Consider the following 20944-nt stretch of genomic DNA (forward strand, 5'->3'; position numbering starts at 1 on the left):
AGGAAACTGTTTTTGAATTGGCTCTATATGAATGAATTGGATTATTTTGTAAATAATTATGATTACAATTAATTGAATTCCAATTGGCTTGAATTGGACTTTATTATCTAAGTGCCTTGAGATGACATTTGTTGTATTTGGCACTTTATAAATAAAACTGAATTGAATTGAAAACAATATGCGTTCAAAAGAGTAATACATTTGCATCACAAAAAAGTTCTCCAGGAAAAAGTCAGACCTCACAATTGCTTGGCCCTATTTTCTCTCCCTTCGTATCACTGCCTGCTGTGCAGACCGAAGTGCAGAGCGAGCAGTCCCCTGCTTCCGAGCAGCAAACACCGTAACAGGCGCTGCTGTCGGCAGGCGGCAGCAGGCAGTGATACGCAGGGAGAGAAAATAGGGCCAAGAGATTGTGAGGTCTGACTTTTTCCTGGAGAACCATTTTGTGATGCAAATGTATTACTCTGTTGAACGCATATTGTTTTGAGAAGCAAAACGCTTTATTTTTTAAACCCCAGCCAACTAGCCGGACTACCTTCATTAACACCAAAACGAGGCTGGAACTCTGCTCACAGGACGCAGCAGGGGGTAAGAAGATGTTCAGAAATGATGTTGCTGAAATGGGATGTCATACAGCTTCATGTCAAAAGAGGCGAACTGTCCCTTTAATCTTCATTCACCACAGTTAGTTGTTGTTGTTTTATCACTGGGAAGTCCAGCAGATCTTTCAGAGACTCATTAACCAGAAATAACACTGAACAGCAAAAAAGTACATATACAATACAAAATTCTCATGTGTCTCCTTTTGTTCTGGAAATTGAAGTTAAGCTTATGCGTCCCAAACAGTTTAGTTTATAGTTTATAATATGTTAGCTATAACATCCTGTTTCCTAAAGCGTCTGATTTGAGGTGGAAAATCAAGATATCTCTCTCTCTCTCTCTCTCTCTCTCTCTCTCTCTCTCTGTTTGTCTCTGTCCGGGAAAGAGGGTGGGGTTTGGAGTTTTTCACTCCGAACCAACTACCGGACACTCCGCCTTTCGGCCCCCGGTAACCGAGCTTCCGCTGCCGAATTCAAGGGTCAGACACTCGCGGGGAGCTCCACAAACACAGCCCACTGGACCTCGATGAACTTTTGTGTGGTTTTTAAGTAAGTTTAAAGAAAAATACAGACAGCTACAAACTCGGTGACAGTCGAAAGTCGTTCGGTGCCACGTTTGTGAAGCCGACTGACCCGAACAGCTGCCTGAACATCTGTGAACATTTTGCGTAATAGCGCTCCGACCAGAAGGCGAAAAGTGATCATTCAGCGCCACAGTTAGACTGAGTCACTCACTGTTTCGACACATTTAAAGGAGGATTAACGACCCGAATCTGTTCCGCTTTGGACTGACTCAGCGGCAGACAGACACACATGCACACTCATCCAACCCCACAGCTGCCTGCCGAGCCCTGAGGCTGGAGGAGTCGCGCCGGGCCGCCGCCGGGTTCAGCCGGCCCCTGTCAGGTGAAAGGCGTGGCGCTGGGCGGGTGAGCTTTGTTCAAACTACACCTGGGACAGAAGATTGATTTCCCCGAGCTGAAAGCCTGTGTTGGTGGAGCTCACAGCGGTTCATTTCCTCTAAGAGAGTGTTTCCCAACCACACGGATCTGGTTATTACATCAGGAGCCCGGGTCAGGAGGACATTGTATGGACCGGAATGACATATTGGAGGCTTGACCCTGTCCAACGAGCTGAATCTGGGTCAGGGTGGTTTCAGAGCTTAACCATTTACTGACCAGCTGCTCCACACCGGGGACATGGCGTTGTCTCAGATCCAGTGTCTGGATGAGCACCACGTCAACTGGCGCGTCAGCGAAAATAAACCCGAGTTTTTCTACAGCGAGGACCAGCGGCTGGCGCTGGAGGCGCTGGTCACCGAGGGCCCCGAGGCTTTCACGCACTGCCTCCGCGAGAGCGGCGTCCGGGAGTTCCTCTCGGAACCGGAGCTGGAGCGCATCGCGCGCACGGCGGAGGCCTACCGGCCTGGGTTCGAGCATCACCAGAAGCCCGAGACGCCGGGCCCGGGGAACATCACCCCGGGGGCCGGGGAGGAAGCCGGGGACGGAGAGGTGTCGCTGGAGTACTGGCCAGACCGGTCAGAGGCCTCGGTGGTGGAGCTGGACATGGGGTGGCCCGATGCCATCTCATACAGAGGGGTCACGCGCGTGACCGTGCACACTCAACCCCCAGCTGAGGGACAGACGCACATTAAGGAAGTGGTGCGCAAGAGCATTGCATCAGCACAGAAGGTGGGTAGCGCAGAAGGTGATGGTGTAAAAGTAAAAATGATTTAGATTTTCCCTTAAAAAACACAGAATATCACACAAACACGTCTTATTTCCCTTAAAAAACACTGAATATCACACAAACACGTCTGATTTCTCTTAAAAAACACAGAATATAACACAAACACGTCTGATTTCTCTTAAAAACACTGAATATAACACAAACACGTCTGATTTCCATTAAAAACACAGAATATCACACAAACACGTCTGATTTCTCTTAAAAACACTGAATATAACACAAACACGTCTGATTTCCATTAAAAACACAGAATATCACACAAACACGTCTGATTTCACTTAAAAAACACAGAATATCACACAAACACGTCTGATTTCACTTAAAAAACACAGAATATCACACAAACACGTCTGATTTCTCTTAAAAAACACTGAATATAACACAAACACGTCTGATTTCCATTAAAAACACAGAATATCACACAAACACGTCTGATTTCACTTAAAAAACACAGAATATCACACAAACACGTCTGATTTCACTTAAAAAACACAGAATATCACACAAACACGTCTGATTTCACTTAAAAAACACAGAATATAACACAAACACGTCTGATTTCACTTAAAAAACACAGAATATCACACAAACACGTCTGATTTCCATTAAAAAACACAGAATATCACACAAACACGTCTGATTTCCATTAAAAAACACAGAATATCACACAAACACGTCTGAGCCTCTGAATTATTTAAATCTATTGATATACTTAACTTGATATTTTGTCAGGTGTCTATATGTGGCTCTTCCATAATGGAGTCCAATACAAAAAAAAACTTAAATTATGCTTTTATGAGTGAGTCAGCACAAAAAACAAACACAGTGTCCCAAAAAAAAGCTACGGTTCTGTTTTTTTCTTTGTTTTGCTTTCAGAAACAGTTAACTGTGCCAGTGCACGTCCTGGTTTCAATACTTTTATGGTTCCCCTATTTCCAATGCAAAGCTTGCGGATGCACGAGAAGTTAAAATATCAACTGACTGACCATTTTAAAAGCATTAAAATAGACAGAGAAACAGCTTCTGCACGTGGGCTGCCAGGTCAGTAAACTCTCACTACAACAATCCCTCAGTGAGCATTATCACCCTCAGTGCAATAATTACAAATTGTAAATGAGTGTATTGTCTCGTCTGCCTTTATTTATTTATCTATTTATTACTCTAGTTTGAAACCTTTTAACCTTTTAGCTTCTGGAAGGACTAGAGCGAAACAAAGCTCGTTCCAGCCACTCAGATATCACCATAAGCACATTCATTTTCCATGGAACTAATTGCTTATTGCACCCAGACATGTGTTAACTTGTTAGGTGCTGCTCAGTATTGTTGTATCTATTGTTTCTTCTTGTGAATTCTGCCAGAATAACAGTGTTTATTATCACAGCTTTGACGGTCCTGGCTGTTTTCACCCTGCTGACACCCATGCAGTTTCACACGAGACAAATGAAATCAAACGTGTGCTTCTTTGCAGATCATTTAACCCAGTTTCCCTCATTTGTATTTGCCTAGAGCTATTTTTTTTTTGGTCCACATAGATTTAATGATTTGCTTCATTCTGGTCTGACAGATTTCTTTTTGTCTCCCTGCTTGGGCCACTTTTACATTTGCATACAACACAGCTTTAATGAGGCAAGTATGAGCTTGACATGCCAGTGGAAAGGAAACAAAAATCCCGTGATGTCACCGAACGTATTGCAAGCCAGCAACAAATACATCACTTTTATAGCTTATATGCAGAAACACTGGCACAAGCTAGGCTTGCACCAAACAAATGAAAGACATCGAGACTATGATGGGAAAAGCCACACAAATCCAATCTTATGGTCTATTCCTGAGCACTTTTTCTTGACCTTGTTGGAAAACACAATGAGGTTAACAGAGGGTGGGAGTGGGGGGGAACTAAAGCAGTTATGCTATGGTGTCTGCAGCACTGAGCAGAAAGTGCATTAAGATTATTACCTAATACATTCGTATCACCTTTTTAATACACTGGAAAAAATGCCCCTCCAAAAATAAGTAAGAAAAACAACAAATAAAAGACGTTTTTGCTTGAAATAAGCAAAAAAATCTGCCAATGGAACTAGTGAAAATCGGCTTGTCCAGATTTCTTGAAATAAGATGTGATATTTAGGACTTTTGAGATAAAAGTGATCTTGAAATTAGCTTAAAAACCTCCTCAAATGTTAAAAAAAGCTTGTTTCATATGAAATCCGACTCAAAACAATTTGTTTTCAAGACTTTTTCATTTAACAAGATATTCCAGATGTATTGTCTTCAAACAAGTCCCTATATCTGGCTGAAATGGTGCTTGTTAGGCAGCTGTGTCTTATATTAAGTGTAATGAGATATTTTGACGAGAAATGAGACAAATATACTTGGTAAGACTTTGATTTTTTCCAGTGATTTTCCAGCGAGGCAAGTGATTCAGAAAAGAAAGAAATGAGCCACAAAGTGAAAGACGGGGCTGTCACAGGTTCACCTTCCCGTCCTCATTGTCACTGAGATGAATCCCAGTTTGACTGGATGAAAGTCAACGACTTTGTTTTGACTTTTTTTGGGCCGAATGATCTCCTTTCGTTTCATAAATGATGGATCAGGGTTTCTTAAAGTAAAAGTGCACTGGAAAATAATCAAAGTCTTACCAAGTATATTTGTCTCATTTCTAGTTAAAATATCTGATTCCACTTAATATAAGACACAACTGCCTAACAAGCACCATTTCAGCCAGATATAGGGACTTGTTTGAAGACGATACATCTGGAATATCTTATTAATTAGTCAGATTTCATATGAAACAAGCTTTCTTTGACATTTGAAGAGGTTTTTAAGCTAATTTCAAGATCACTTTTATCTCAAAAGTCCTAAATATCACATTTTATTTCAAGAAATCTGGATAAGCCGATTTTCACTAGTTCCATTGGCAGATTTTTTTGCTTATTTCAAGCAAAAACGTCTTTTATTTGTTGTGTTTTTACTTATTTTTGGAGGGGCATTTTTTTCCAGTGTGATGATGAGTGAAGCTCATTCCATTTCACTTCAGTACGAAAGCCAGACTATTCGACCAGATGCCAGATGATTGAAGGTAATTAGAGTCGGTATGAAAGTGAAAGGTGTTTTTTTAACAGCCTGTTTCATTGTGTTCACACAGTGAAGTTGATTGGAAAGCGTTCCTGTTTTCCCACCACTTCATTGTTCTCTGCTTTAAAACCTTAAGCTGCACCAGGACAGCGGCATCGTCCCGTCTTCAGCGCCGCTGTGGACACACACTGTCCAGTCACATTTTATCACCACTCTGCAAAACATTCTTAGTCTCTGGCAGTCTCTTAAAGGAACAGCGCGAGTATTTTGTTTTGATTTATCGTTGAAAATCAGTTCACATAAGTGGGCCGCTTCCTTTGTGGATTTAATGGCTTTAATCTTGTTGATAAGAGCAGCCTAAATTGAACCCACCCTCAGAGCAGGAAACACTAACACCCGCTGTGGTTTCCCGTCTATGTTTTTCTTGCGTGTGCATGTGTGTGCATGTGTGCAGGTGATCGCCGTGGTGATGGATGCCTTCACGGACGTGGATATCTTTCGCGACCTGCTGGATGCGTCTTACAAACGCAGAATTCCAGTCTACATAATCATCGACTCAGCTGCGGTCCCCAACTTTCTGTCCATGTGTGGCAGAGCTGATATGCACCGTGGACACCTGAAGGTGAGTCTGCTGACGCAGGCAGGTGGTATTTGGATAAGCTGGGTGGGAAGATTGCCACATAAGATCATCATAACAAATCTTTTTTTTTTTTTTAAACCCCAACAATGATAGTATTTTAAAGAAGATGCTCCTGCACTGGAAAACATCAAAGTCTTACCAAGTATATTTGTCTCATTTCTAGTCAAACTATCTCATTACACTTAATAAAAGACACAACTGCCTAACAAGCACTATTTCAGCCAGATATAGGGACTTGTTTGAAGACAATACATCTGGAATATCTTGTTAAGTGAAAAAGTCTTGAAAACAAAATGTTTTGAGTCGGATTTCATATGAAACAAGCTTTTTTTGACATTTGAAGAGGTTTTTAAGCTACTTTCAAGATCACTTTTATCTCAAAAGTCCTAAATATCACATCTTATTTCAAGAAATCTGGACAAGCCGATTTTCACTAGTTCCATTGGCAGATTTATTTTGTTTCAAGCAAAAACGTCTTTTATTTGTTGTTTTTTTACTTATTTTTGGAGGGACATTTTTTCCAGTGTGATTATTATTCATTGGTCTCCTTCGGTTAAACTACTTTGTCACTAATTGCCTGTCTGAGTTAAACTAGTCACGGCATGAACTATAAATACTTACTGTTCCACATGCAACTTTCTAAATGTTTCGGATGTGAAGCCAAAAAGACACTGATCACATTCCTGTCTGTGCCGCAGGCAGCAAGATAAGCAACACTGACTGACTCTGCTTTCTCTATCAGAATTATCTTTCAACTTTCTTCCTTCCTCACTGCATTCACTTTCAACTTCTTTCTTATCTTTCTTCTATAACTGTTACTGTGAGCGTTTATGAGTCCTGTGTTTCGCTTCTCCCGTGAGATTTCACATGGAACCAACGCTCAGCCTGGAGCCACACCCTTAACGCAGAGCTGAAGACAAACACTGCAGGGTGTGTCACTGAAGCATGCACTCACACAGTTAGAGTCCATGTTCCAACCTGTGCACTCACTTCACATCAGGTCATGCTGTTACTGATGCTCTTGAGCAACAAGGAAACTCATTCAATTCAGCCTCTCCATTCTCTCGTTGCCTTTGTGACCCCTTTGTGCATTAAGATCCTGCCTCCCATCAATTACAAAACCTCCAGGGTTACATAGCATTAAGCCTGCGTGCTTGCATGTGTGCAGAATTTGCGAGTGCGCTGCTGTGGAGGCGTGGAGTTCTACACACGATCGGCACATAAGGTCCGCGGGTCTCTAAGCCAGAGGTTCCTCCTGATAGATGGCGATAGAGCCATCTCCGGTTCATACAGGTGAGCAGCACACATCGGGGTATTTATATGTTTAAAGTTTTATTTAACTAACTAGCATTAACGCAGGTTTTATTATTCATTTTATTATTGTAAAAGTCTGTTGCTCACAGGCTTTTATTTTGTAAAAGTCTGCTGCTCACAGGCTTTTATTTTATAAAAGTCTGTAGCTCACAGGCTTTTATTCTGTAAAAGTCTGCTGCTCACAGGCTTTTATTTTGTAAAAGTCTGCTGCTGTCTGCTGTGGAACAGGAAAAGAAAGTAATCGGCGGATCCACCAAACATGGAGAAGGGTACGGAACTTTTACTCGGCCATTTTCATGTTAAAGTTCTTCCAGACGGCGGAGTCGACAGAACCAAAGTCATCTGTAAACTCTGCCAAGTTGAATTGTCTTCTCAGCGTAGTAGTTCCAGTCTAAAATATCACTTAAAGGCAAAACACACAACTGATAGCAGCAAGTCATTCAAGGAAACAGACAGTGGAGCGAGGCTTCTACATAAAAACTACAGAAAGATGCTGATGTTAAAAGTGTGTTTGCACAACAAATGTTATGGCACTTTCATTCATATGGCAGCACATTTAAAATAAAGCTAAATGCTAAAAGCTATACACTACTTTTGGATTAATTTTTGGATTCTGCGTACAAATGCGATTAATCAGGGAAATCATGTGATTAATTAGATTAGATTAAAGATTTTAATGGTTGCCCAGCCATAGTTTAAAGCCACACCAATCTGTATTTTCTCTTAGCAAAAAAAAAAGAAAAACAAACAAAACAAACCCCGATGGGATAAAAGACATTCTCCTGAAGAACATTTACTAAACTCTTCAGTGGTTTTTCCATCACATTTTCCTGGTTTTGTGTTGGTTTCAGTCACTCTCACCCAGGCTCACTTGGTTTTCAGCTGCAGCAGCTTTTTTCGCTCCTGTAAATCACCCGCCCACACACGTGGCTGACAGAAAAAGTTAGCAACCAGCTGATGAGCAAACAGGAGAATTTAACAGCTACAGGGACACATTTTGTCCTCAGCCGGAGTTTGCAGGGCTGCAACACCACTTGCAAACTGTCACTGACTAAGTGATTTATTAAAGCCCTTAAACAGCTATACCATTTCCCCTTTATTAGCATAAAATGTATGTTATGACTGACGGCATTGCCCTGGGAACACCACAGATGATTAAAGAACAAAGACAGCCCCATTTATTACATTCTGTTTCCTGTTTTCTCAAATCCCCACTTAAGATCCGCTTTAAGTGTCTTGATCTCATAAAGGTTACACAGCGTGGTAGGAATGTGTAATGTTTAGACTTTCTGGTGTTTTCCCCCTACAAACGATCACCTGCTGCAGCGTGCCCAACTGTTATCAGATAAAGCTAATTTCTGCAAATTAGGCACACACAGAAACCGCCTGTGCATCAGAACTCCTGCTGACTCTCATTGACTGCAGTTCTGGAATATGGAGCAGGACTAATGTGGTCAAAGAACATCATGTGCTGCGTGACTCCAGGAAACAAACACCTGGTGTAACAATTTATATATATATTTATATATATATATATACACATATTAGGGCTGGGCAACAATTAAAATGTTTAATCTAATTAATCACATGATTTCCCTGATTAATCACGATTAATCGCATTTGTACGCAAAATCCAAAAATTAATTCAAAATTAGCGTATAGCTTTTAGCATTTAGCTTTATTTTAAATGTGCTGCCATATGAATGAAAGTGCCATAACATTTGTTGTGCAAACACACTTTTAACATCAGCATCTTTCTGTAGTTTTTATGTAGAAGCCTCGCTCCACTGTCTGTTTCCTTGAATGACTTGCTGCTATCAGTTGTGTGTTTTGCCTTTAAGTGATATTTTAGACTGGAACTACTACGCTGAGAAGACAATTCAACTTGGCAGTGTTTACAGATGACTTTGGTTCTGTCGACTCCGCCGTCTGGAAGAACTTTAACATGAAAATGGCCGAGTAAAAGTTCCGTACCCTTCTCCATGTTTGGTGGATCCGCCGATTACTTTCTTTTCCTGTTCCACAGCAGACAGCAGCAGACTTTTACAAAATAAAAGCCTGTGAGCAACAGACTTTTACAATAATAAAACCTGCGCTAATGCGCGATAAAATATTTATCGGCGTTAAATAATTAACGAGTTAACGTGATAATAACGAGTTAACTCGCCCAACACTAGACATGACATTACAAGTCACAGCTGGTAATTTCTGTTTCTTTCTCCGTGGCGCTCCAGTTTCACCTGGTCATCATCTCGCCTGGACCGTAACCTCATCACCGTCATCACGGGACAGTCTATGGAGACCTTCGACGTGCAGTTTCGTGAGCTGTACCTCATGTCCCGAGGTGTGTCTCTCAGTAAAGTTTCCATGGTGGACGAGCCGGTGCCCGACCCGCTCCCTCAGGCGGCGCCCGTTCCCGTCTCGGCAGCCGTCGCGAGGAAGCTCATCAATCCCAAGTATGCTCTCGTTGCCACGGGAACCCACACAAGTCCAAGCTCCTCTGACCAAAACTCCAGCAACAAGAACTCAAACCCTCAGATCCACGCCGGGCTGAAAGTGACGAAGGGACGTTTGAAGGGGGTCTTTGAAGAGCCACCCTTACATCCCGGGTTGGCCCATCTGGAGAAAGCATACCTGATCCCCTACCTGCCCACCTGGCCAGAGCCAGACCCACCGAGCGACGTGATCGGCTTCATCAATATCAGGGATGAAAAGAGGGCCAATCAGGTTCACTTGCAGAGGTCGGAGAGGTTTGAGGTTAGTCAGGCTATACGCTTCAGCTCGCCACTGTTCGCACCAGCCCAGACCGAGCAACCCGCTTCCAGTGCAGGTGCGAAAGATGCGAAACCGGCCGAAAATCTGTCTGGGAACGCAAACCCAAAGGACTCTGCTCCCATGAGTCCCACCAACAAAGAGCTTAATGCAAACGTGGCTCCGAATAAAGACCAAACTGATTCCACAGATTCCCCCCGACGGCCCAACTCACCTCCCGCACAGGACACGCGCAAACCAAATGCTCACATTCCTACATCACAGATGAAAGTTACTGCTGGTTCACAGCCGACAGACGATCGGAGCCTAACTCCAGAGACACAAAGTGCGACGCCTCCTGTTCCCAAACCCCGCACGCTGCAGCTGGTCATGGAGCCCTCCCCGTCAGAGCAGCCCGTCAAAGCGCAGGTGACTCTGATAAAAATGAGCCGGCCGGAAGGTTCGAGCAAGGAGCGGACCCAGAAGAACCCGACGCCAGGTCCGAGTCGCCTAACGTCACGGAACGACGACGACGGAGAATCTGGAAGCAACGAAGACGGAAGCCAAGATAGCACCAAGGTCATTTGTGACCGAGCAGCCATCGAAGATCCCTCAAGCGCTTCCACGGCGTCCGAGGAAGAGTTTTACGATTGCTCGCCGCTGGAGTCGAGCGACCCTCTGCCCAACGGAGGGCACACGGGGTCGGGCCGAGGCAAACGCCAAGGAGACGGGCTCAACATGATGGCCCGCCTGTCTCAGAGCATGCTGGACCTGCGGGAGCCCAGCTCCTCGGAGGACAGCGCCTCCCTCCTCCGGCAGTCGCAGCAGCTGCGCAGGCAGGGACATCCGTCCCCACACCGGCACATCGGACAGGTGAGCACCCTGCACAGCACTCTGAGTACGGCTAATCACACCGTTACCTGAGGAACACTGGAAAAAAATCAGTCTTACCAAGTATATTTGTCTCATTTCTAGTCCAAATATCTCATTACACTTAATAAAAGACACAACTGCCTAACAAGCACCATTTCAGCCAGATATAGGGACTTGTTTGAAGACAATACATCTGGAATATCTTGTTAAATGAAAAAGTCTTGAAAACAAAATGTTTTGAGTCACATATCATATGAAACAAGCTTTTTTTGACATTTGAAGAGGTTTTTAAGCTAATTTCAAGATCACTTTTATCTTAAAAGTCCTAAATATCACATTTTATTTCAAGAAATCTTGACAAGCCGATTTTCACTAGTTCCATTGGCAGATTTTTTTGCTTATTTCAAGCAAAAACGTCTTTTATTTGTTGTTTTTTTTTAACTTATTTTTGGAGGGGCATTTTTGCAGTGAATAAGTTGGTTAAAGGGGAAAAGGCCAGCAGTTGATGTTAAAACCGAGCTGTTTTAATTATTTTCTGTGGGGTTTTCTTTTTGTGGTTTAGGTTATTCTCCCTTCTAACACTGCACCTTCCACCCCTCTCAGATATGTGAACAAGTGGTTTTTCTGTTGAATATGATAACAAGTTAAGTAGCTTTTGGTTTGTTGAATTGCAGTTAGAATATTTTTAATGGTTAATGAGTTATTATTGGCAGCATCGAGCGCAGTGACTCCCAGAAATTCAGTTTGTCCCGAACAGACTAATAGGAAGGTGTGTTTCATCAGTGGCAGCAAAACAAGCCACTGCGTGCTTAAACTATGTCCTGTTTCTTATTTCTGAAGCTAAAAGTGCACGTGTGTGTTTGCGTGTGCGTGCTCCCGCTTCTCCACCCACGTTATTATTGCCCGCACCTGGATAGAGAGCTCTGCTGATCATGCCAGGGAGGACGATGAAGATGAAGGGCAGCAACTTCAGATAGCCCGCGAAGATTGACGCTCCTTTGACATGACTCATGTTCTTAGCCGAAAGGGATCTTTGTACAATAACCTGCACATACAGACACGCAGACAAAAGAAACACATTTATTTAAGCCCCTGTCAACAAACACAAGATTTTAAAACAAAAAAAAAAGATTACGAAATGTGAATAGTTCACATTAAAAGCAGCGTGACGGACGATGAAGGAAGTGCCGTGAAAAGCAAACTGCCCAAGGAGATCGACTTGTTTAAGGAAGACTGAAGCACCTCAGAATTAAGAGAAGTCAAATAAACTCTGACACACTGGAAAAAATCTAAATCTTACCAAGTATATCTGTCTCATTGAGTATCTCATTACACTTAATATAAGACACAACTGCCTAACAAGTACTATTTCAGCCAGATATAGGGACTTGTTTGAAGACAATACATCTGCAGACATCCCAAGTCTCCCGGAAGTTCCGGGAGTCTCCCTGATACTGATAGTTAATCACGGATGCCCGCGAGTCAGATAAAATATCCCGGATTTTAGACTATGCGAGGGAGTGTTTTTGTTTTTTTTTCAATGCGAATGAGAGCGTGCAGGCAACACAATAACTCGTGCACCATGTGCGTTTCGACTGCGCAGGCACGAGAGAGAGAGGGGTGTGAGGGGTTGCTTGTGAAACCTGTGCGTATCTGTCCAAAGCGATGCTCTGTTCAACGAGCGTTCAAGGCGACTGCTTGTCAGAGGGCGCGCTGATTGGTTTAGTCAGCAAAATAAGCCAATAATGTTCGGTGTGGGAGGGCTTCGATTTACTCTCTGACAGTCACCTAAGTTACCACTCAAAACTGTGCATCCTGCCAAATGGCAGAGGGTGAATCCTCGAGTAAAAAACGAAAATATAAGACTGATTTTACAGCAGAATATACTAAAGTATACCCATGCCTAGTGAAGGTGAAGAATGATGACACCGTGCGAGGTGCACTGTATGCAATAGTGACTTCAGTATTGCCCACGGCAGACTTAATGACTGTAAAAACATGTGGAGGTAGGCTGAACGCGCCATCATCTGCATTTTATTTCTGTAGGTTAAATGCTGTTATAAAATAAAGCAAAACGTATCAAAGACTTATTTAAAGGATCAATACACATTTAGTTACTAAATTGTGTAGGCATATATCTAACTAGCCAGCTACTGTATCTAACTATATCCAGCCTGTCTAAGCCTTTTAAAAATCCCCAATTTAATATGTTAAAAAGGGGCGGGGGGGGAGGGGGGGGGGGGGGGGGGGGGGTCGATAAGCATCTCCCTGAAATGAGTTTTTGGAACTTGGGATGTCTACATCTGGAATATCTTGTTAAATGAAAAAGTCTTGAAAACAAATTGTTTTGAGTCATATTTCACATGAAACAAGCTTTTTTTTCATTTGAAGAGGTTTTTAAGCTAATTTCAAGATCACTTTTATCTCAAAAGTCCTAAATATCACATTTTATTTCAAGAAATCTGGACAAGCCGATTTTCACTAGTTCCATTGGCAGATTTCTTTTTGCTTATTTCAAGCAAAAACGTCTTGTATTTGTTGTTTTTTTGCTTATTTTTGGAGGGGCATTTTTCCCAGTGCAGAAATCCACAGAGCTGATGATATATCCTGAAAATGCAGTTAAACAATTTATATCTGAGCTTTACATTTAACCATTTCATGTGGTCGACAGCATAGGATCGGATTAGCTGGAAGGACACTGCTGATGAAGAGTGATTTAAAAAAATCTTCTGAGATGCTGTGTTAAAACCTGAAGAAACAAAATGCCTGCAGGAAAAAACAAAAAGTTTTGTGTGCAAGATTTCTGCTTATTAAGTTGAACGAGTTTGAGATTTGGGTCGTTGGCTGGGACAAAGCGAGCATTGTGTTGGTGTCAACACGAGCCCTGCGCTTGTTTATTGGACTCTAACGAGCCAAATTCCTCTCAGTCCAACACTGATCTGCTGAAATGGTTTATGCTTTCAACCAGAGATTCGAATCAGAGGTCAGGAAGTTTTCAACTCGCTCGGGCCGACTAATTGTCAGCAGCAAAGTAGTGGAGAAAAACACGAAACAAGCAAACACAGCGAGCCCCCTCCGCTGACCTATTTCACATTTTCAAAATCAAATCAAATATCAAATCAAATTTATTTGTATAGCACATTTCATGTACAAAACAGTTCAAAGTGCTTCACATAAAATAAAAGCATTGCAGCAGGGAGTGTAAGAAGCATTAAAAATACATAAAAGAATATAAAGAGAAACAAATAAAATCATTTAAATGAATTTAAAAACAAGCAACAGTCCAGATAAGTTCAAAGATAGCGTGCAGATTTCATGCATAGACACATGAGAACAGAAATGTTTTTAACCTGGATTTAAAAATGTCTCCATTTGGTGAAAGTTTAATCTCCACTGGCAGTTTGTTCCACTTGTTTGCAGCATAACAGCTAAATGCTGCTTCTCCATGTTTAGTCTGGACTCTGGACTGGACCAGCTGACCTGAGTCCTTGGATCTCAGAGCTCTGCTGGCTTTATATTCTCTGAACATATCACAGATGTAAACCATCAGCAGGCTTTTAAAATCTATTCTGTGAGTTGACACTTCTAATTCCCAGAGTGTCAACTTTTACAGCGAAACAGCCAATCACAGCGCATCGCTTCAGCTAATCTAGCACCAACCATGAATGTTGCATTCCTTTAAATAATGTCTTTGTCTTTAACGGTCAGGATGGTGGGTTGTTTTGTGTTGGAAGGTGCAGTTTGTATGTTTAACTGCCCTCACCTGGTGTTGATCCCGTTTCAAACAACTCATGTTTGCATGGGAGACGGTTCTAACATTGACTTATGGGACCAGTACTCGCTCACTCACACAGAACAAATGGAGGCTAAAAATAAACTCTTTGTTTTTTTTAGCTTTTCTTCTTCAAACACCACGTATAAATGTGTTGGAGAAAAATACATTTACTCGCCCTCAACTAAAAGTAGTGCAATCAGGGGACAAGCCATCGATCTTTGTCACCCGAAAAACCAACATTTGGTCATTGTAAAAGTTTCATAACAAAGACATTTCCACCATCTGTCAAAGACAAAGACGGCACAGTCTATCGCACGTCACACTTATCCTGGAGGCTGACTCCAGACACCAGCAGTTAAAGGGGGATATTTACCCTTCACACAAGACCGGGCAGCTCGTAAAGTGAGGCATAACACCAGAGTCTGTACCATACTTCTCTCATCGTTTATATAACCCTGTCAGGTGCATGGTGGCTGTATAAAACATGAGATCACTTTCCTACATGTGTGAACTTTTCGATAAGTCAGCATTGTAAATTATCTTAACTTGCGTTTTTTATTGACCTTACACTTGTTCTGTTATCGCTGTGAGACAATGTTTAACTTTAAGTCGACCCGCGGAAGCTCTTTCCTGCTTTTCCTGCTGTCTTTGTGTGCAGAGGTGGGTAGTAACGAGTTACATTTACTTGAGTAAGTTTTTGAAAACATTATACTTCTAGGAGTAGTTTTAAATCTCTATACTTTTTACTGTTACTTGAGTAGATGTGTGCAGCAGAAACTGTCCTCTTACTCCGCTACATTAGGCTACAATGAGCTGGTTACTTTTCTTCTTACCTCTTTGGTATTCTACGCCTCATTATTTTTATCCCCCCGCGTACGCCTCATTTTAATGTTTTATTCTGACAGAGAGAGAGACTTCCGCCAAAGGCTCTACCACCTGACTGTGTTCCACCAATCAGACGCAGCCGTGCAGTCTGGTCACGTGACCGTACTCAATCTCAGCGGCGGGACGGGTTAGCTTTAGCATTAGCAGTCGTAGCAAACAAAGAAAGAAACAGATGAAAAATGTCAGAACCAACGGTGGGAAATGAAGACGCAGACGAGGCCTCATACTGAAAGCATGTTTACCTTACAAAGAGTGAGAAACAGCAGCTACATTATGTGTCTTCTGTGTCAACCAAAACAAACGCACATTTCAGCAGAAACTCAACATCTAACTTGAGGAAACATGTAGCGCTAAGTTTCCTAAACTCGTTTTTTCCCCCATGGATAGGTGAATGTTTGTTTTTTAGGTTACATATGGGTTACATATGTTTTAAACATTTCCTAAGTCTCTTTCATTTTTTATTAAAGTTCTTGTATTTACCTGGATTATTTTAATTGAAGCTATTTTGTAATTAATTAATTAATTTTGATTTTTTTTTTATCAATTGGATGAACTCTAATTTGCCTAAAGATGATTATTTAGTATTTTTGTCTGTCTGATTGAATGCTTGTGTTAACAAATAAATCAGACGTTACTCAACAGTTACTCAGTACTTGAGTAGTTTTTTCACCGAGCACTTTTTTACTCTTACTCAAGTAATTATTTGGATGAATACTTTTTACTTTTACTTGAGTCATATTATTCTGAAGTAACAGCACTTTTACTTGAGTATAATTGTTGGATGCTCTACCCACCTCTGCTTGTGTGTGAGAGGCCGAGCTGCTGAGCAAAAACACTGCGGCATTATGTTTCCATTGGTTTGGCTCATGTGGGGGAAAAAAACAGAGACAAACTCTTAGTTCCTGCACCAAGTAATAGTGAGGGGAACCAGGGGGATAGTGATGCTCTTTTTCATCACTTAATAATGTAATCTCTCTGTGAGTCCTCCTTAAAATCCAAATTAAGACCCACAGCTACTGTCTGCAGCAGTCGGAGCTTGTGCCGCGTTGAAAGCGATGCGTTAACCTTTCCGTGTTCAACCAATCAAAACTGCCTTCTCCGCGCGTCCTTATGCCTTCATAAAAAGCTTCTAAAAGCTTAACTTGCTTTGGATTAAAGGTCTCCGCTCAATGCCAAGTTAAAGTTGGAAATTGAAACTTTCACAGGAAAACATCCGGGTAATTTCCATCTGTGATGTCAGATTGACAGAAAAGTAATAAACATTCGCAGAAACGTCCTCAAACTAACTTCTTTTTTTTATCAGTAACACGCTCTCTCATGCCCTAGAAAAAGGGCAAACCCAGCTTAGAACTGAAATCAGCCCCAACTGTGAGCACTTTTAAATCCAGGTTTGGACTTAACCCTCTGGACTCGAGTCAAGTCACATGCAGCAAGCACAAATATTAAAATATTTTTTAAAAGTGTTGCATCAATACTGTAGCAACCAGCCAGAAATCCCAGCCGTCAGTGACACCTGAACGCCGCCTGAACTTCACACCGCCCGCCACGCCACGCCACGCTACGTCACTACGTCACGTTACCTTAAGTACAGCTAACAGACCAGAGGCTACTTATATTGACGAAGCATCTAAACACAATATTAATAAAAATAAACAAATGAATAAGTGGCAGAACATTAACAATGAAATATAAACAACTTAACTGAGGCGTGGTCATGATCCGTATCATTAAATATAATCGATTTGTTAGGACTTGGTTGGGACTCGAAAACAAAAATCCTAGGACTTGGACTTGAGAGCAAAGACTCGAGACTCTACTTGGACTTGCAACATAGGGACTTTCTCCCACCTCTGGTATGAAATGTGCTGTATAAATAACGATGCCTTGCCTCAGATCTTTGTGCTATGAGGGAAAGAAAAGGAGCCTCCATGAGGCGACTGATGGAAGAATCTGAAAATGATGAAAACTCTTTTGAATTTGAAGCCTAATCTGAATTTAGGAAGGGATAAGATGCAGAGATGGGACCAAGTCACACATGTGCAAGTCTCAAGTAAGTCTCAAGTCTTAGCTTTCAAGTCTCAAGTAAGTCTCAAGTCTTAGCTTTCAAGTCTCAAGTAAGTCTCAAGTCTTAGCTTTCAAGTCTCAAGTAAGTCCCAAGTCTTAGCTTTCAAGTCTCAAGTAAGTCTCAAGTCTTAGCTTTCAAGTCTCAAGTAAGTCCCAAGTCTTGGCTTTCAAGTCTCAAGTAAGTCCCAAGTCTTAGCTTTCAAGTCTCAAGTAAGTCTCAAGTCTTACCTTTCAAGTCTCAAGTAAGTCCCAAGTCTTGGCTTTCAAGTCTCAAGTCTTAGCTTTCAAGTCTCAAGTAAGTCCCAAGTCTTAGCTTTCAAGTCTCAAGTCTTAGCGTTCAAGTCTCAAGTAAGTCTCAAGTCTTGGCTTTCAAGTCTCAAGTAAGTCTCAAGTCTTAGCTTTCAAGTCTCAAGTAAGTCCCAAGTCTTAGCTTTCAAGTCTCAAGTAAGTCTCAAGTCTTAGCTTTCAAGTCTCAAGTAAGTCCCAAGTCTTAGCTTTCAAGTCTCAAGTAAGTCCCAAGTAATTTTTTTTTTGGGCAAGTCAAGTCAAAGTCAAGTCACCTTATTATTGCAATTTTACCTGCAGAATCTGATAATAAAGTTACTTAATAATGTGAAAAGACAAGATATAAGTAACTGTCAGTAAACATCATTGGCCAATGTGTCCAACCTGTCCACCCCGTATCATATCAAGCTAACGTTAGCTAACTACCGGCTAGGCTAACAGGATAATATTAGCTAATTTAACGAGCACTTACTGGTCAGAATGGATCTTCAAATGACGAACAAAGTTGGAAGTTATTCTAGATGCTTAACTGTGATGGCCAAACCCATGGCCACACTCTAAAGTCAGCAACTCTCTTATGCAGTATTCTTTTACACGTCATTTACATTACTTTAGTTTCAATAAAATGTTTATTGTTTGGGTTAAATACATTTGTTCTATTTGTAAGCGCGCACATTTAGTTACTTATGTATTCTTTCTCAACCGGTGGTTTCTGTTTGTTTAATTCTGTTTCTTTTACTGATATTTACCTGTTCTGTGGGAGTTGCCTGACAAGAGCTGAGCATGCAAACACTGATTGGACTGAACCACCAGTTCCTGCTGGAGGGGGGAGGAGATTTTGAGTTCTTTAGTTAAATAAGTTTCCTATTTTAGTGATTTTTGTATTTAAATTGTAAGACTTTTGCTCTTATTTTTGGGTGGTTAGTTTATTTACTAAGGTGGCTGTAATGTGGTATTTGTTGTAGCTTGTGATTGTATTTTGTTTAGTTACCCCTAATGTGTGTGTTACTGGTCTGATCAGCCAGCATTTACCCGTGTGTGTCATTTCTTTGTTAGGTCAGTTATGTTTTGTTTGTACAGCTACTTTGTTCACATTTTTGCCTGAGTTCAATTTCGTTTCTTTGACCTCTTTTATGAGCTCAGTATTTTGTAGTTGATTTTTGGGTTAAATAAAAAACCCTATTTTCTAATAATTTTCCTGTCTCTTCTCTTGGTTTGACGTGGTCCCTCACATTAACACTCAAGTCATTCAAGTCATCGTGTCTCAAGTCAAGTCAAGTGCCGAGTCTTTAACTTCCAAGTCCGAGTCGAGTCTCAAGTCTTTTATTTTTTGTCAAGTCAAGTCACAAGTCATCAAAACAGCGACTCGAGTTGACCTGAGTCCCCATCTCTGATAAGATGCCTTTGTAACACTTCACCACATAGAGAATGAATCCTAAGGTGCTGAAGGTTGATCCCTGAGGTTTTCCAGCTGTGAAACTGACTGGACGTCCCACTCGTCTCTCTCCTCTTCCTCTGTCTGTGCAGCTGTTTCAGGACTCGAGATCTCCGGCTCGCGACGGGAGACTGAAAGGACCCAAAGTGATCATCGCCAAACCGGGAAGCTATCACCGCCCGGCTCACGCCGCCGGCCTCGTGATAGGAGGACACCGCTACTGGCAGGGTCAGATGTCGCAGGCCGGCTCCGCCCACCTGCGGGCGGAGAACCGCTCGGGCCGGTCGCCACGGCGACACAGCCCGGGCTACAGGAAGGTGGACAACGCGCCGCCCCAGGCGTCCGCCGACTCATCGGGCTTATTTGGAGCGTCTCTCGCAAAATTGAGCAACTTCAGACAGTTGAGAGCGCGAGGGGGAGCGTCTCAGAAGAAGGTGTCTCAGAACAACAAGGCCGCCAGGTAGAACACAGGTACATAAGAGTGTTGGTCGGCTGACTTCCTGCTTGAAAAACGGGTGATTTGACAGTCCGCAGCACAGAAGTATTGAAAGAACTATTCATGATTCTGGATTTTATCATCACATGCTGCGCACTCTGTGGAAAAACTTACTTCTGATAGTGACGTGTCAGCTGATATTTGTGTTTACAAACGTGTGTTAACGGGATGAGATGGATACTTACAATTAGTTGAGCAGGATATGTTTGGTACAATGTTTGGTAAGTTTTGATATTCCTCTCTCTATATTCAGATGGGATATTTCTAAATGACCTCAGCTGCTTTTCCTCTTTACACTGTAATTAATGTTTCGTCCATGTCCAGCATGCACAGACGCTCTGATATATGTAAGATAATGTTGTATCTGCCTATTGATGCAGATCGGGCCTCGGTACTGACGGTACTGGGGTTGGTTACAGGTGGTGAGAGGGCAGGGCTACAATGTTGGTTTCTTTGTGTTTTTTGTCTGAAGTCATTGATTGCCTGCACAGATGTAGAAACGTGCAAATGTTCGGCACTGTCTCGGGACCAAAACTGAGTGTTTTAAATAAAAAAGACAGGCAGTTCATGAACTGGCTCTGTTGTTGTCTACGATGAGCAGTCTGCAGGATTCTTTCAGAGCATAACTCAAGCCAGACGTCTGATCTGGAGATAACCCAGTTTAATGCTTACGTATGAGTAGAGTGAAGTGTCCTCTTACTCCGCTACATTAGGCTACAATGAGCTGGTTACTTTTCTTCTTACCTCTTTGGTATTCTACGCCTCATTATTTTTATCCCCCCGCGTACGCCTCATTTTAATGTTTTATTCTGACAGAGAGAGAGACTTCCGCCAAAGGCTCTACCACCTGACCGTGTTCCACCAATCAGACGCAGCCGTGCGGTCTGGTCACGTGACCGTACTCGATCTCAGCGGCGGGACGGGTTAGCTTTAGCATTAGCAGTCGTAGCAAACAAACAAAGAAACAGATGAAAAATGTCAGAACCAACGGTGGGAAATGAAG

The 20944-nt window shown here is 42.1% G+C and overlaps 2 protein-coding genes across 3 annotated transcripts in view; one reads left to right on the forward strand and one right to left on the reverse strand.

Annotated features, from left to right (window-relative positions):
• The window catches only part of slc5a10 (solute carrier family 5 member 10), a 42499-nt gene that overhangs the window by 11019 nt on the left and 10536 nt on the right, over window positions 1–20944 (reverse strand). Inside the window, exon 8 of the mRNA XM_075462497.1 lies at window positions 11911–12046. Coding sequence (XP_075318612.1) covers window positions 11911–12046 — 136 coding nt within the window. The remainder of the gene's footprint in view (window positions 1–11910; window positions 12047–20944) is intronic.
• On the forward strand, window positions 1013–20538 carry LOC142378225 (protein FAM83G-like). Of its 2 annotated transcripts, none has more exons than XM_075462494.1 (5): window positions 1013–2290; window positions 5878–6045; window positions 7232–7356; window positions 9612–11001; window positions 19538–20538. In XM_075462494.1, exons 1-5 carry the CDS (start codon window positions 1799–1801, stop codon window positions 19907–19909), a joined length of 2547 nt encoding a protein of 848 aa, XP_075318609.1. In that variant the 5' UTR covers window positions 1013–1798; the 3' UTR covers window positions 19910–20538. The 2 variants fall into 2 exon arrangements, with proteins under 2 accessions (XP_075318609.1, XP_075318611.1); XM_075462496.1 differs by lacking the exon at window positions 19538–20538 and adding an exon at window positions 19256–19517.

The sequence above is a fragment of the Odontesthes bonariensis genome, chromosome 4 (genome assembly GCF_027942865.1).
Source record: "Odontesthes bonariensis isolate fOdoBon6 chromosome 4, fOdoBon6.hap1, whole genome shotgun sequence".
Lineage (NCBI taxonomy): Eukaryota > Metazoa > Chordata > Actinopteri > Atheriniformes > Atherinopsidae > Odontesthes > Odontesthes bonariensis.

What these genes read in the sequence shown, in the direction of transcription:
- LOC142378225 (XM_075462494.1), top strand. Translation starts at nt 1,799, where the DNA reads ATGGCGTTGTCTCAGATCCAGTGTCTGGATGAGCACCACGTCAACTGG. An exon ending in TGCACCGTGGACACCTGAAG is followed by an intron (nt 6,046 to 7,231) that starts GTGAGTCTGCTG and finishes GCATGTGTGCAG; the next exon opens with AATTTGCGAGTGCGCTGCTG. An exon ending in CACACCGGCACATCGGACAG is followed by an intron (nt 11,002 to 19,537) that starts GTGAGCACCCTG and finishes CTGTCTGTGCAG; the next exon opens with CTGTTTCAGGACTCGAGATC.